The 13,570-nt window shown below is 35.5% G+C and overlaps 1 protein-coding gene across 4 annotated transcripts in view; it reads left to right on the forward strand.

Moving 5' to 3' along the window:
* Nucleotides 1-13,570, forward strand: part of DCUN1D1 (defective in cullin neddylation 1 domain containing 1) — a 31,255-nt gene that overhangs the window by 3,458 nt on the left and 14,227 nt on the right. For 2 of the 4 annotated variants that reach the window (XM_021692340.2, XM_044920090.1), the window contains exons 2-4: nucleotides 8,254-8,470; nucleotides 9,672-9,840; nucleotides 12,083-12,213. In XM_021692340.2, the coding sequence (XP_021548015.1) occupies nucleotides 8,254-8,470; nucleotides 9,672-9,840; nucleotides 12,083-12,213 (517 nt within the window). Of the gene's footprint in view, nucleotides 1-1,981; nucleotides 2,064-7,255; nucleotides 7,289-8,253; nucleotides 8,471-9,671; nucleotides 9,841-12,082; nucleotides 12,214-13,570 lie in introns of those variants that run through there. The other 2 variants (XM_044920094.1, XM_044920089.1) reach the window with 2 other exon arrangements.

Here is a 13,570-nt window from a genome sequence, read left to right on the forward strand (position 1 = left end):
ATTATAGGCAATTGTTTTTTAAAGCAGTTTTTAAAAACAACAAAACCCTTACTGTAATTTTTTTTTACCTTGCAGCTTCTTTGTATAGGGTTTTCAGTTCTGTTTAAGATGACTGTCTAGTATTCAGTAAAAACCTAGTTGACCATTGAGTTTACCTAACCATGCCAGTTAATAAAAACAACAAAACCTCTTCCGTAGGTTGCTTTTGAATATGTTCTAGTAGTTTGTACATAGTTTAATAGCTATATGCAGAAAGTTGGGCCTCTGGGGAGAAAGAAGGACATTAACATTTATTGAGAACATACTGTCTGCTAGTCAGACAATTTACAACTGTTATTAATTTTTAGTCTTGAGATGGATATTGCTACGTCCTTTTAACATATCTGGAAATGGAGATTTAGTGGTTCTAAATGATTTGACCAAGGTTAAAGAGCTAGTATGTGGCAGAGCATGGCTTAGAAGCCTGGTCTCTGATTAACACACTTTATCTACGCCCCCCCCCTTTTTAAACCCGGCAAATGCTCTTTCAGTATAGGTGTGGAATTTTTGATTAGTTTCACTCTTGTTTCTTCCTTATCATGTTTCCTAGTGACCTAGTTGTTTCTGTATCAAATGAAGCGATCTGATATAAACATTTAAGTAACTGAAAAATTAAAACTCTTTTGATACATATAGTAAAAAAGTTGAAAGTAAAATTAACTCTCCTGGTGGTGTTTTGTTTTGTTTTAAGCTTAAAAAAAGCTGAGCTCATTTGAGTCAAGTTGCTGTTTCCATTATGGTCTTATAGGTTGGGTCAAGCATAATGAAAATCTGTGAGAAAGCTCCTTGTTAAATTTCAGCTTGTGATGTTCAAGTTTTGATAGTATTAGACATGACATTTGATGATGGGAAATAGTTCCAAATAGGATTCAGTTGCTTTGTGGACACAAATAAGCTCTTGAATAACCTGCTGACTATCTAGTTTACCTAGTCATTTTAGGTGTACACACCCCACCTAAGAAAAAGCAAAAACAGAAGAGAAAAATGCCACTAAAGCATTTTTCATCACTTTGTTGAATCCCTTTTATATAATTAGTACCTAATCACTAATGGTGATTAGGCTGCTTGTTTGCGTTGTAAAATTTTAAGAGAGATTTACTTTTAAAGAGTTCTTTTCTAAAGAATTCTATTGCATTACACTTTTGAATCCTTCAACACTGAACATGGTGTTGCTGAAGATAAATTGCTGAAGTTCATGGCCCATATCTTTGTTATATTAGGATATTTTCATTTCAGTAAACATTTAGAGTGCTTATTTATTATTCATAGGGTTCTAATATTTTTGGATTTAGGATTTGAATAGATACCAGATCTTAGGAGATTTTATTTTTCGAGGATCACTTATTCTCTTTATAAAACATATATCACATGACTTTTGAATGCTAGTCATTATTGTAAGTTATTTAACTATGAAACTTTTAAAATCTCATTTAATTCTTTGTTTTTTTGTTTTGTTTTCACCTGAGTAATCTTTTTGTTAATTCTAGATTTCTTTAGAGAAGATGTTTATGGAGAGGAGAAGCAAGTTTAAATTAGCTACCTGACTGCTTGTTAGAAGTTCAAAAATTAGTTTGGGGGAATCAATTGAAATATGATGGCTAACACAAGTATTTTAAGGAGGTTATTTCTATCCTATTATAGATAATCAGGAATTAGCAAAAATAAGTTTTTAATAGAACAGTCTTGCTGAAATCGAAACATTCAGTTTACAGTGGAAGTCATCTTTTGAATAATAATTCTTAGGGCGAGGAGAAGAAAATCCTTTAAATTTCTGTAAACAGAATACTTTTTGTAATATATTAAAATTTTTAAAAAATTTTAAGTAGGCTCCACACTCACCGTGGGGCTTGAACACACAACCCTGAGATCAAGAGTCTTGTGCTCTGCTGACTGAGCCAACCAGGCACCCCTGGGATACTTTTTTAAAACCTATGAGGAAAATCATACCGAACCAAACAAAATTGAGAAACATAGAAAACCAGTTTGAATCTTACAAGTATACTTTCTGTGATAATTTTGTTCAGGTGAATTGCTATTATATAAAACATTGACTACAATAATTGCATAGTACAGTATAGTATAATTCCACGTTCAATTTAGTGTTGGTACAACACCTCTTAAGAGTTTGTCATTGAAAGTACAGGAAGTTTATGGAAGAATGATAAGAGGCACAGGCCTAACCATAAATAATTAATCTAAACAGATTATAATTTAAAATAATACCGAGTGTTTTTTGTTTTGCTTAATATTTGAAATTGTACACATTTGCTTATATTTTGGGGGTATAACCTACACATGTGTTTGTATTTTCTCTGGGTTTCAAGCCTTCTCATTGGAAAAGGAAATCCTGACTTTCAATACCCCCCAGTTTTCCATCTCTACATTTAAAGCTATAAATTGTGGACAGCTCTAAAAATAGACTATGACATGACAATAAACACATTTTTCTTCCTGTTGAATTACTTTTCTTAAAAAAATACCCATCTCCCTCTTCTCCCCTCGTTTTCTTCCCAAAAACCCTAAAAGGGAAGTTACATCCCTAAATTAGCCTTCTATTTAGGTTGTGAGGGAATGCTTAATGGGTAATTTTTAGTCAGAATGCAGATTGTTTACATGAGATTGGGGAAGGGTCAGTTGATCACTTAACTTTTCCATAAAAATAGATGAAGAAATATTGCTCACAATCCGCGCCCCCCCCCCCTTTTAACACATAATTAGTCAGTGGTTGCACTTTTGCCCTGTTTTCTCTTTCACTTGACAATATGGAATAAATGGAAAGACTGCATACCCTGAAGCAAGGCACCAGGATTTTATTCCTAGCTCTGCTACTTTTTGTATAAGTCTATCTTTAGATAAATCGAGCTCTGGGGCTTGGTTTTCTCATTGGTAAAATGGAATCAATGATAACCACCTTGCAGAATTGTTAATAATTAAATACCTAGCACAGTGTTGGCACACAGTAGGAGCTCAAATGTTAGCTGCTAGTTTTTATGATTATTTTACTATTTGCATAAGATCATTTTTTTTTTTTCTCTGGAGTATTCTTTCCTTCACGGACTTGAAAGGAGGCCTTACTATGTGCTAAGTACAGTTCTCAGAGTTTAACCTGAATTAATTTGTGTAACCTTCACACCCTGTTTACAGATGAGGAAATTGAAGCACACAGAGATTAAGTAATTTTCCCAAAGTCACACAGCAATTAAGAGGCATAGGTGGGATTTAAATCCTGCCAATCTGGTTTGAGAGTCTACACTAATCATATACTACCTCTCTGTGCAGGTAGAGGGGAAGAGGATTTCTAGCTTCTCTGCCTAGATTCTTAGGCTGACTTTCCTGCTGAACTTTGCCCCTTGGTGAAAGTCTTCTCTCGGAGTGGGTAGTCTCATTAGTTGAATTGGTTTTTCTTTCCACTTTTGACTTCAGACCTATAATCTTACTGGGACTCTATGAGTGGTTTGAGCTATTGGTAACGTTTGGTTATTATCTACTGAATACTATGTATCATATATGGAAAGTATGATTTTTCTGGACTTAAACTAGCTCGTCAAAGTTTCAGGTAAAGTTAAACTGTTAATCATATGGTAAACACATGAGAATCAATATACAGAGCTTTTAGTGAGAATTGAGTGATCATTACAGTGTTTTGATTTTTAAAACTAATTTAATTTAAAACTAAAAAAGAAAACTAATTCCTTTAGAAGTGTAAAGACCTTAGTATCTTTTTTTTTTTTTTTAGAGTTCAGACTGAATTTGAAACTTAAGGGTGAGAAGATGAAAATTCAGAATAATATAAATAATTAAATGTATCTTTAATTTTAATATTTTGCTTTAAAAAATATTGCCCATTGAAATTATTTCCATTTGGAATTCTTAGGACTTAGTTGACTAGGAAATAATTTTCCATGTTCATTATTTTTCTTGAGGGAAATACTTAAGAGGAATTTTTTAACATTATGATCATTATTTTTGGTGTAGAGCCTAAGTCCCCATTCTTTTCTTTTTTTTTTAAGATTTTATTTGTCAGAGAGCGAGCACAAGTAGGAGTGACAGGCAGAGGGAGAGGGAGAAAAAGACTCCTCGCGGAGCAGGGAGCCCGATGTGGGGCTCGATCCCAGGACCCCGGGATCATGACCCGAGCCGAAGGCAGACGCTCAGCTAACTGAGCCACACAGGCATCCCAAGCCTTTCTAAGTCCCCATTCTTCTATCACAATAGACTTTATAGGTTCAATGGTAAAATGTATTTGACTCTATGATACTTGGCTACATCCAAAGTATTTTTTTTTCAGATAAACTGTTTTACTTTTTTATAATTTTTAAAATGATTTTATTTGAAAGTGAGTGAGAAAGCACGAATGGGGGAAGGGGCAGAGGGAGAAGCAGACTCCCCACTGAGCAGGAAGCCGGATGCTGGGCTCTGATGCTGGGCTCTGATGCTGGGAGCCGATCCCAGGACCCTGATTATGACCTGAGCTGAAGGGAGACGCTTAACTGACTGAGCCACCCAGGAGCCCCATAAACTATTATTTTCAATGTGATTCATAAATTTCTTGAGTGGAAAAAAAAATTGCAGATATTCTAGATTTAAGTATTAAACAATACGTGTTGATGACCAGATCTTTTTCATTTTGGAAAGATGAACAAATAAGTGTTTTTTTTACTGTCCAGATTATAATAGTATCTCTAACTTTGGTGACCATATACAATTGTAATTAGCTTTCTGTTACAAAAGACAACACTTCTCTCCTTTTTTTCCCTTCCTCTCACTCCCCTACTGTTCCTTTCTCCCCCCCCCTTCCTTGGGTTCCCCCCTTTTTTGCTAGAATTAAAAATAATATATTCTATATTTTATACATTTTACATATTTCAGTACTGAATTAACTTGAAAATTTGTCACACTTTTGAGTACTGAAGATTGTATTATCTAATCTTATTTAATGATTTAGTTTAAATAAGATTTATTTAAAAGGAACAAACTAAAAAAATCTGAAAGTGAATGACATATACTTATTTGAGTGCTGAATCATTGTAGTTGTCACATGTTTTTGCTGTTAGGAAGATCCCCACTGCGTTTGTAGTAGAAATAGAGAAAATCCATCTGTTTTTGTCTTCTACTTCAGTTTTCTATCCACCCTCTCATCCCCTGTAAATAATTTTTTGCTGGCTAGATACCCTTTTTCTCTTCCTTAAGTTGATAGAAATTTAAACCTCTGATGCCATACTCTTAAAATCAGAAAACCTTGCCTGATGTCCCCATGTAGCCTGGGAAAAGAGGGTGAGAGTGTTAGAGGTCTCCTAGAGGCGTGGGGAAGGGGCAACTCTAGTACACTCCAGCTTTATTCTAGGACAGCCTTTGAGACTACAGAGTTGAGTACATCCTCCCTCGTAGGGGAGCACATGGTTAAGATTGATTCGAGGCACAGAGAGCTGACAGAAAAATGGTAAGAGTGCAATATAAGTACAAGAAGGGGAGGGTAGTTACCAGACTTTGTAGGAATGGGGTTGCTTATTCTTGGCCTAGCAGAAACCCATCCTGTCAGTTGTGTGCCAGGTTTCACTCATTAGCCTTAATGGTGTTGGAAGTGGGTAGCTACAGCCCTTTTCCTTAAAATATATTGATAATGCTGCGTAACTGGAAACTTTAACCAGCTAAAATAGTTTAATTTATATATACATAGACATTATTTATTACATATACTTTTTTTCAAATAAGGTAATAGAGTTAAATTATTCATTTGTATAATTTTGTTACTAATTTGTGTGGGTAAGATGAGTTTTTATCTTTGCTCCCCAGTTTTCTCATCTCTGGCACTGTGACAAGAGTCATTATAGACTGAACAGTGCTTTTGGCTTGCATAAGTGACTTAAGCTATATTTTTCCTTCCTCTTTTCAATAAAAATGATTGAAGTTTCCGGGAACAGAGCACTGGATTTAATACTGTATGATGAAACCCCAAATAATGCTGATTGTTTTTCTGTCTCCAACTTTTAGGGGAATGGGAAAAAGTTAATACAAAGAAGTTAATTCAGGCTGAATTAAAAAGTAATTTCCAGGATGCAGCCTGTAATTGGTATATACTTCAGATTAATCTCCCAACACTCTTTACAACCTTATACAGTGGTCACTGGTGATCATAGTGACCATCAGATACATCTCTGTTCTTCAAAGAAAAGTTAAGATGTATGTCAGTGTACTATCTCTCTCAAGGGAAAAAGGTATACTAATTTTAAAAATAGTATTTCATAATACAGGTTGAAATCAAGGTGGCTTCCTTTCATTTAAAGAGTATATTAAAATAAGACCGGTATCTTCTTTGGCATTTGATTTCATTGTGGGTTTGTTGCAATTGAATAATAAATCTTGAGGAGCTATTTTTCAAAAGGGAAGAATCCTAGACATCTGAGAGATGTGTTGTATAATGTGGTATGAGTTATCTGGTTTCCAGAGGTGGTAGAGTTATTTAGTGAGGTAACACGAGGTTAGTGAATTTGTAGTTTCTCAATTTTAATGGCGAACAGAGGTTGAGATTTTAATCCGTAATCCTAGAAAATAACATATTTACAGAGAGAGGAGTGTGGCTGACAAATCAGACTCTAGGCCATAAACATTTTTCATATCGTAAGAGAGAGGGTTGGTTTTCATATTTGATTTTGCATATTCTTATTTTTATTCTGTAATAGGTGGAAATATTTATATCTTTGGTAGTCTTTTTCTTGAAAATCCCAAAAGGCTTATAACTGTGTACAGCACGCAGTGTGGTTTGTGGAAAGATTACTAAGACTCAGATTCATGAGATCTTTCTGTTCTTGTCCCATTTCTAATAATAATAACCTGGATGATTTTTGAACAGATTCCTTAACTTTCTGGGTCTCTTCTCATCCGTACAATCAGGGGATTGAGGTTTGTGATCTGTCAGTTTGGGCTAGATCAAAGATGCTGGGGTTCTCAGATGTGTTGCTTAATCCACAGAACGGTTTCTGTCTATTAATGTGTGCCCTACTCATGTCCTTTTTTCCCCTTGCAGTAGTAGCTCAGCAAGAACCCAAGCACTTTGCTGAGAGATGGTGTTAGGACTTGGTAAGGGGAAGAATAATAGTGGGGAGGCTAAAATTGCGCACAGGAGACCAGGTTGGATGGGAAGAGAGGGAAAACATGGTCTTTGTTACTGGGAGAGTAGAGGGCCTAATTGCCCTGCTTTATTTTGCACAGGGTTCAGGTCAGATGAGAAATGAATCTGTGTCAACATAAGGCAAGTAAGAAGAGGTTATTACAGCAGAGAGCCTGTTTGGGGAGAGTCTCTGCTAGGCTCGGGCCAAGGGAAAGAGGTGATTCTTTCAAGGGAAAAAAAGAAGAATTCTATTAAAAGTTACCTTCATTGGAAGGATCCAGGGTACTTGTTCATATTGCACTGCTTTCTATTTGAATGCAAATATGGGGAAATTCTATTGATAATTATCTTGGTTTCTGAATACCACCAGGAGAAATGTAGGGTACTCATATTTCATTTCTTTTTCACATTTGGTAAAAATAGCAAGAAAACAAGGGGTGGGGTTGGGAGAATTGTACCCTATATCCTTTATAATGGGTTTTAAGACTGCTACTAACACCTGTTAATCTCATTGTTCCCTGGGGTCATTGCCTCTTCTGGCTTCCTAGATAATGTCACTTCTTCACCACCACTCCTTACGCGTCCCTTTAGAGCTTTGTGCTTGGTCAAGCACTTCCCTTTCTAGAGCCTTTATATATGTGCTCAGGATCCACTTTTAGGAGAAATGCAGAGTGGTTGAATTTCCTTTACCTTTTCATTTCTCTTGTAAAATAATACCAAATTTTGTGTTTTACATTAAAAATTTTGTCTTTCTGATTAATAGAACAAAAATTAAGTCTTGACTTAAAATATTTTATGAGGAAAAAGTATTGCTAAGAACGATTAGTTAGCCATATAGATATAGTCATCTGATTTTACATAGCTTCAATTTAGGGGGCGCCTGGGTGGCTCAGTCGTTGAGCGTCTGCCTTCGGCTCAGGTCGTGATCCCAGGGTCCTGGGATCGAGCCCCACATCGGGCTCCCTGCTCCGCGGGAAGCCTGCTTCTCCCTCTCCCACTCCCCCTGCTTGCGTTCCCTCTCTGGCTGTCTCTCTCTCTGTCAAATAAATAAAATCTAAAAAACAAAAACAAAAACATAGTTTCAATTTATTTTCTGGTTTCAACAGAACAAGTTGAAATCATCGCAGAAGGATAAAGTTCGTCAGTTTATGATCTTCACACAATCTAGTGAAAAAACAGCAGTAAGTTGTCTGTCTCAAAATGACTGGAAGTTAGATGTTGCAACAGACAATTTTTTCCAAAATCCTGAACTTTATATACGAGAGAGTGTAAAAGGATCATTGGACAGGAAGAAGTTAGAACAACTATACAATAGATACAAAGGTGAGTGCTTGTGACTTTAAATATTTTGAACCAGGTTTTCCACAGTTACATGCTTATGAGAAATCAGGCATACATAGAACATAAATTGGGTGAATGTGTCCAACATAGCTCTGTAGATCTTAGAATTACTTCAAGAGATCTGAGAGAAATTCTTTCCCTCTTTTCACTAAAATTTCTTCTTAGCCTCTTTATTTCTTCCTCCCTTATCCTCCCCCTTTTTTCTTCCCCCAAGATCCAGTTTTAGAATAGTGACTGGGGGCCTGGATTTTTTCCCCCTCATTTTCATAAAATTCAGCTGAACTAATTTAAAGGAGACCTGCATAATAATTTTAACAACCTTTAAAGAACTATGAAGTAATACTTTAAAAATGTTAAACAACATATGAGTAAAGAAGAAGTTAATAGCTCTCCCTCTTTATTCTCCTGAGGGAACCAATATTTAATAGCCTGGTGTGGATCCTTCCATATCTTTTATGTTTATGCAGAAATATATATATACAGTTTCTTTCAAAATTTTTCCTAAAGTAGAATTACATTTTATGCTTAACTCATGCCCAGAAGCCAAAAGATATGCATGTTTTTAATTTCTACTAACTACTAACATCTTCTAGAGATGTTAGCAAATCACCTACAACAATGTACTGTATGAGTGCCTCTTTCTCCTTGTATTTGTCATTACTTTAAATTTTTGCCATCTGATGAGTAAATATATTGATAGTTGGGTTTTTTCTTTAATTTGAACAACAGATGTTTATATTGTTGAGATTGGGATTGAATTGCAGAGTTACAGTTTTTCTGATATTAAGAAATGATGGCCATTATCAAATGAACTTTGCTGTAAGAAAACAAGTTCTGTTCATATGTTCAGAAAAAATCCTTTTTTTCTATATAGGAATGTCTGATTTTCTGAGTGTATATGAGTATGGGACATTTTTCACATGAATAAATAAAACTTAAAAATCAAGTGCCCATCTCTCCTCCCCCCCCCCCCAATATTCTCCTATTCATCTCAAGAATGCCATTTCTGGGACAAAGTGGCTTTAAATGTTATAGTGGGAAAATATGTTAGAGTATTACCATTTCATATTTCTGATTTGTTGTGAACATTTTTTAATGGAATATAGAGCATTACTTTTTCCAGTTTTAGGCATAGCATAATAAAGTATGGCACTAATTTAATATTGCACTGTTGTTTTTAAAGATCCTCAAGATGAAAATAAAATTGGAATAGATGGTATCCAGCAGTTCTGTGATGACCTGGCACTCGATCCTGCCAGCATCAGCGTGTTGATCATTGCATGGAAGTTCAGAGCAGCAACACAGTGCGAGTTCTCCAAACAAGAGTTCATGGACGGTATGACAGAGTTAGGGTGAGTATATACTTACCACAGGAAATTAGGCACATTACTGTGAGAATTAACTGTGGAACTGAATTGTGTTATGAATTTGTAAATGTCAATTTTTAAATTTACCAGCCTACAAACATTGGTATAAATAGAAATGGGCTACTATGCTAGCTCCTTCCCATGTTACATAGTTTTCTGGGTTTGTCAAGGTTTCTGTGTAGTTTAGCCTATTCCATTTGCATTATGCATTTATCATTTGTTTCTGAGGAAGTTTCATTAGTATTAAAATAAATTACTGTGCTTTAATATTTAACATGGATAAGTGAAATGAGCTTTAGTTTATTTCTCACTGTGCGGTTGTGAACTCTGGATTTATAAACAAACTCCTAGAATGTAAAATCTTAGAAGTTACTAATCGCTTTTTGTTCCCCTTATACCTTGAACAGCTGATTAGCTAAATGTCTTGGGATAAGTAAGTCAAAAAATCATGGGTAGAGATTTTACCTATGGCGTCTAGTTGTCTGTAGTTAATGAGAATATGAAAAAGTATTCAGTCTGTGGATAGGTAACGGGCTGCTGCCCTTTCTGTTTTTAGTGAGTGACAAGTAATAATAGCTAACAGTTGTTGAACATTCATTTTTATTTCAGGAACTGTGCTAAGTCAGTATTTCACCTACACAACAACTTTGTGAGAGAAGCAGTATTTACCCATTTTAGAGATGAGGAAAGTGAGGTGCAGAAAAATTATGGAATTAGGTAGGGTTAGAGCCAGAATTTGAACCCAGACATTCTGATTCTCGAGCCTGAGGGACATTGTAATCAGTCAGGGTCCAGAAAAAACTCAAAAACCATGTCAGTAATTTGAACAGGGAAAATTTAAAAAGTCGTATTATGTAAAAGAGGTAAAAGAAAATTCTAAGTATAACAGAAGTGGCAGATGCAGGAAGCTGCCATCACCCTTGTGGCCGTGGGAAGTGAGCAAGGAAGGAACGTAGAAACGAAAGAAATCCTGCAAGGCTGAGATTGAGGAGTTCCGAGGAGAGGGTGTGGCTGCTGCAGGAACACGGGGCCTGCGGTGCTTGCTTTGCCTCCTGCTCTGGTAGAGAAGAAACTGGCTGGAGGCCACCTGTGGCTGGGCCATAGGAGTTGCCACTGCTGGTGAACACTGCTGGGAGCTCCCAGCGCACTGAAAAACCCTTGCTCTCTGCAGAAAACAGACTAGGAGAGGAGGAAAAGTTCCTTTTTCCTCTTCCAGCCTCTCGTCGCCCTCTATTGGTAGAACCTATCAGTGAGCCAGCTGGTAAGAAAAACAGAGCCTCAGGATTGGGAGTTGACTGCAAATAGCCGCAAAGTGTAGGTAGGGCAAAGAAGGGTAAGTTTAAAGTTGAGGAGCAGTAAATTAATAACTGGTCTAGACACTGTGTTCTGCCTCCCAAGCCAGCCCTATCCTGAACTTGCTGGAATTTTCTGTACTAGGACAGGTTCCACTAGAACTTACTTTTTTTATTTGAAACTGAATTCATATAAAATGTAATGAACTTCCAAATAATTTTAATCTACAAACTAATGAGCTAGAAGGTGTTATGAAGACCATAGAAGGGAAATAAAAGCAGAAATGATTAGAGGAAAAATGGAATGCTAGTTTGTGGAATCTATAAAAAAGAGGATTTCTGCCTTCAGGCTATTATGTGGAAAGTAGGATGGGTACATAGACCCTTTCAGTTCCTTGGAAGTTGAATGCTTTGCAAATGTAGAAAAAGCTTAAATAATGATTTGAGAAAAGTAGTTAGAGATGGTAGGGGGTTCAGCTTATATTTATTATTATACTTTGTATAACAACACCTTTTCAAGGGGAATGCTTTCTCACCTAAGCAAGAGACTGTGCTTTCAGTTAGTTTGAGAGCTAGACATGTGACTTGTTGCCAGGTAAGGAGTATTTACTGCTGTTTAAACTGGTGATTGTTATGGTGATTACTATACATTCTATTCACTGTGGCTGACTTCTACAATTTGGGTGTGTTGATAGTCCAATGAATTGCATAATTAAAAGTAATACCCCATTTCTTTTAAAAATGGTAATTCTGACATTTAATACTCCAGACCTTTACTTTATCTAGCTAACCCCATACTTGTTTATATAATGTAAAAATATAAAATTTCAACTGATTTTTTAAAAGTTCTGTGAAATAAATATAAGCTTTTATCAAAGTCCTTTAATTTATGGTGAAGAAGTTTATATTTTATAAACTTTAATTTTACAATGTAGATGTGACAGCATAGAAAAACTAAAGGCCCAGATACCCAAGATGGAACAAGAATTGAAAGAACCAGGACGATTTAAGGATTTTTACCAGTTTACTTTTAATTTTGCAAAGAATCCAGGACAAAAAGGATTAGGTAAGAATTTTTTAAATTATATTTGGTGTTTCAAATATATTAAAATACATTGACAGTGTCACTTTTAAAATTGAAAGTTTTGTGTTTTGAGCATAAAGTCATCATGAAAATGCCAGTTACTGAAAAACAGTGAGAAACAATGAACTTTTAGTTAATCAGAAAATAACCATGTACGTTGAATAATAAGGTTACCCTTGATGCCATATCTGAACCACTGATTTTTTTTTTAAGAACTATAATACGGAAAATAAATAATTGTTAAAATTTCACTGACATACATATGTACATTTATTTACTTGTTTATATTTATGTGTATATGTATTTGTGTATATTTATTTATTATCTAGAAGATATTGTAGGATCATAGGGCCATAAGTTATTTCACTGTGGATCTATAGAAATAGCATTGTAAGATTTCGGAGTCATAGAATGCCAAAGAAAACTATTCTTTTTGGCTATGATTAGCTTGGAAGCTATAAGAAAGAATAAAAATGAAGATTATCAAGTATAATCTTATCCAGAAATCCTATCCATAATCTTCCACTCTTAATAGTTTAGATCAGTCAATTTGTGCTGTATGTAATATCCATACACTTGCTCTGGGATGAGCTAGTGTAAACACCAAAAGCTACAGTGTAATTTACAATTTACCTAGAAAGATTTGACAAAAGGAGGTAATACACAATAATAAACGTGTATGAGGGTTTTAGAGTAAAATCAGGAATGGTTGGGAAATGCTTCCTGGGCAAGATGGGATATGAACTGAAGGATATCATATTTGACTCCACAAGGGAAGATAAAAGGTGCTTGAGAGGATAGTTATGAATGAATATCTGAAACTTCAGAAATAAGCTTGGCTTCTTTGTAGAAGAGAGAAAACATTGATGTGATTTTAGTGAGAATGCTTATTTGGAGATTAAGTTGGTGAGACATTGTAAGGCTTGACAACCACAGGCTTCCTTTAAAAACAGGGCAGAAAAGGTTTAAATTAGAATTTGTGGGCAGTAGGGATGCACTGAAGATTTTGATGATGGCAATATCCTCCATTTACTGTGTGCCTGGCAGTGTGCTAAGTACATAAACTGCTTCATTTCATGTTTAACAGTTTTATGAGTTACTCATTTTTTCATTCAATAATTCATCACCTGCCATGTGCCAGATACATAGTAATAGAGTGCTAGCCATTTTTCTATCCTGATTTTGCAGATGAGGAAAGCTTCATGTGCCTACAGGAAAGTTAAATAACTTACCCAGTGATGGAAGTGAGTTTGTTTTTGATTTTGAAGTTGGAGAGGCTAATAGGGGCCTCTTGCACTAATCCTTCTTTATATTTTAAATTAGAGGGGAAAACACATTG

The sequence above is a fragment of the Neomonachus schauinslandi genome, chromosome 1 (assembly GCF_002201575.2).
Source record: "Neomonachus schauinslandi chromosome 1, ASM220157v2, whole genome shotgun sequence".
NCBI lineage: Eukaryota > Metazoa > Chordata > Mammalia > Carnivora > Phocidae > Neomonachus > Neomonachus schauinslandi.